General features: G+C 37.1%; 2 protein-coding genes across 2 annotated transcripts in view; one reads left to right on the forward strand and one right to left on the reverse strand.

Annotated features, from left to right (window-relative positions):
- SARC_01707 (hypothetical protein) overlaps nt 1-836 on the reverse strand; it is a 3,465-nt gene extending 2,629 nt beyond the window's left edge. Inside the window, exon 1 of the mRNA XM_014304565.1 lies at nt 517-836. Within this exon, the coding sequence (XP_014160040.1) occupies nt 517-639 (123 nt within the window). The 5' untranslated portion in view covers nt 640-836. The remainder of the gene's footprint in view (nt 1-516) is intronic.
- Nucleotides 837-1,527: 691 nt separating this feature from the next.
- SARC_01708 (hypothetical protein) overlaps nt 1,528-2,236 on the forward strand; it is a 4,269-nt gene continuing 3,560 nt past the window's right edge. The window contains exon 1 of the mRNA XM_014304566.1: nt 1,528-1,862. Within this exon, the coding sequence (XP_014160041.1) occupies nt 1,785-1,862 (78 nt within the window). The 5' untranslated portion in view covers nt 1,528-1,784. The remainder of the gene's footprint in view (nt 1,863-2,236) is intronic.

Below are 2,236 nucleotides of genomic sequence, written 5' to 3' on the forward strand. Positions count from 1 at the left end.
TATATATATATATATATACATATATATATATATATATATATATATATATATATATATATATATATATATATATATATATATATATATATATATATATATATATATACGTATACACACGCTCATATACATCTACACAAACACACACAGACACAAATACAGGCATATATATATATATATATATATATTATATAAATATATATAACCTAAAATAGTATAACTGGAGTTATATACTTGATTGATGAATTATGTTTATTTATATACACATACATATGATAACAGCCATTTTTTACTTTGGGAAAGATTTCATTCGTGCTCTCGAGTATACATCATATGTAGCCAAAATACATACATACTTATATAAATACAGTCAAATGCAAACGGAATGTATAAAGACTTATCATATAGTGTGCAAAAATAAAACACATACTAATATACACATACACTAAGCATATTAGTTCATATATATATATATATATATATATATATGCAATACCACGAGTAAATAATAGGACGCACCTGGGATTGAGAGGGTGCCAGACCAGCGGCCCTAAGAAAAATCGGGACTCTCGTCGGTGAAACTTTGCCTTCCTTATCGGCTAATTGTTTGAAGATTCCCTTTGGGGTCTGTTGTTGTGTCATATTTAAAATGCAAATCTTTTCTTTTGTATAATACGAGTGTATGTACCGTGTGACAGTGCTCTACAATGCGTTGTTATGCGCCTATGTATGTGCTTTCTTTCGAGGTGTAGTTCACTAGTTCTGCAATGAATATATAAAAAGGCCTCCATCTGAACATATGAAATACTGAACATATGAAATACATATGTACAAAATAGATATCTATGTAAATATAAAAATAAATATTCTCGACAAGAAACAGTTGCTTTTTTATAAAAAGAATTTGCTTATCGAAAAAATCAGAAATCTTCATGGCGGACTCAACTCTCGAGTCTCGCTATTTAAAACCCTAAAACCCTAAACCCGTCTTTTTTTGGGGATTGTTTTTGCATCGCCCTCTAAATTATATATAAAGAGCTATGGTTTTTGTTTTTTTGTTTTTTTGGTATATAAAAACAACTAAACAAAAAGTAAATATTTAAATAAATATCATGGCTCACTCTGAGTCTCTGGGATGGCCCTCTCTGAGTCTCTGGGATGGCCCTCTCTGAGTCTCTGGGATGGCCCTCTCTGAGTCTCTGGGATGGCCCTCTCTGAGTCTCTGGGATGGCCCTCTCTGAGTCTCTGGGATGGCCCTCTCTGAGTCTCTGGGATGGCCCTCTCTGAGTCTCTGGGATGGCCCTCTCTGAGTCTCTGGGATGGCCCTCTCTGAGTCTCTGATGGAGGATTAAATAGTCTTCGCGGAGAAGTGACAACTTCCTGAAGAGTGGAGACGAAGTCATTTTTCGAGACTTATCCGCAGCAGAGGGCCATGCATTTATTCTACTACTCTATCAAATTCACTATTTTTGAATATGCAAATATGTATGTATATATGTATTTTAAAATATGTAAAGAGAGAGAGAGGAAGGATTTTAATCATCAGATCCTTGTGTTTGTACTATTGAGGTCTCTTTCCACCTTTAAAGTAGAACATCAACCGGTGGTTTATAAATCACGTAGTAGTGTTCAGATCGCACCCCGTCAACAATACGAACAGAGTATACGGAACGTCGCACGACGTTTATATGTGGCACTTTCACAGGACCAGACGTTTGTAATAGCCATAGAGCTGCAACGTTTGGACGATAATAAACACTGAAGACTAACCTCTCTCTCATCAAGCGATGCCTCTTTTGAGTGGCTTCACGGCACCAGCCACGTGCGCTCTCCTAGCTGTACACTTGGCCATACCTCCGCTTTCAGTATGTACCTGTTTTTTTCTTTTCTTCCCTACGTGCAATGGTGCCACAGTAATCTGTATATGTAATATAGGAACGACCTTTTACTCGACATGCATAGTACTGACATACTATATGATACAGGAACATTGTTCCTCTTCCAATTCGATCTCAGGCGTGCACGATACGCGGTCTTTCATTATGAGCTTATAGAAACACAGTCGCACGCGTGTACACACATATACTCTATCGTACTCTCTCTCACGTACGTGTACACACACACTCTCTCTCTCTCACGCGTACACACACGCGTACACACACACACACACACACACATACATACACACACACACACACACACACAATCACACACACACACACACACACACACACACACA

The sequence above is a fragment of the Sphaeroforma arctica genome (assembly GCF_001186125.1).
Source record: "Sphaeroforma arctica JP610 unplaced genomic scaffold supercont1.70, whole genome shotgun sequence".
Classification (NCBI taxonomy): Eukaryota; class Ichthyosporea; order Ichthyophonida; genus Sphaeroforma; species Sphaeroforma arctica.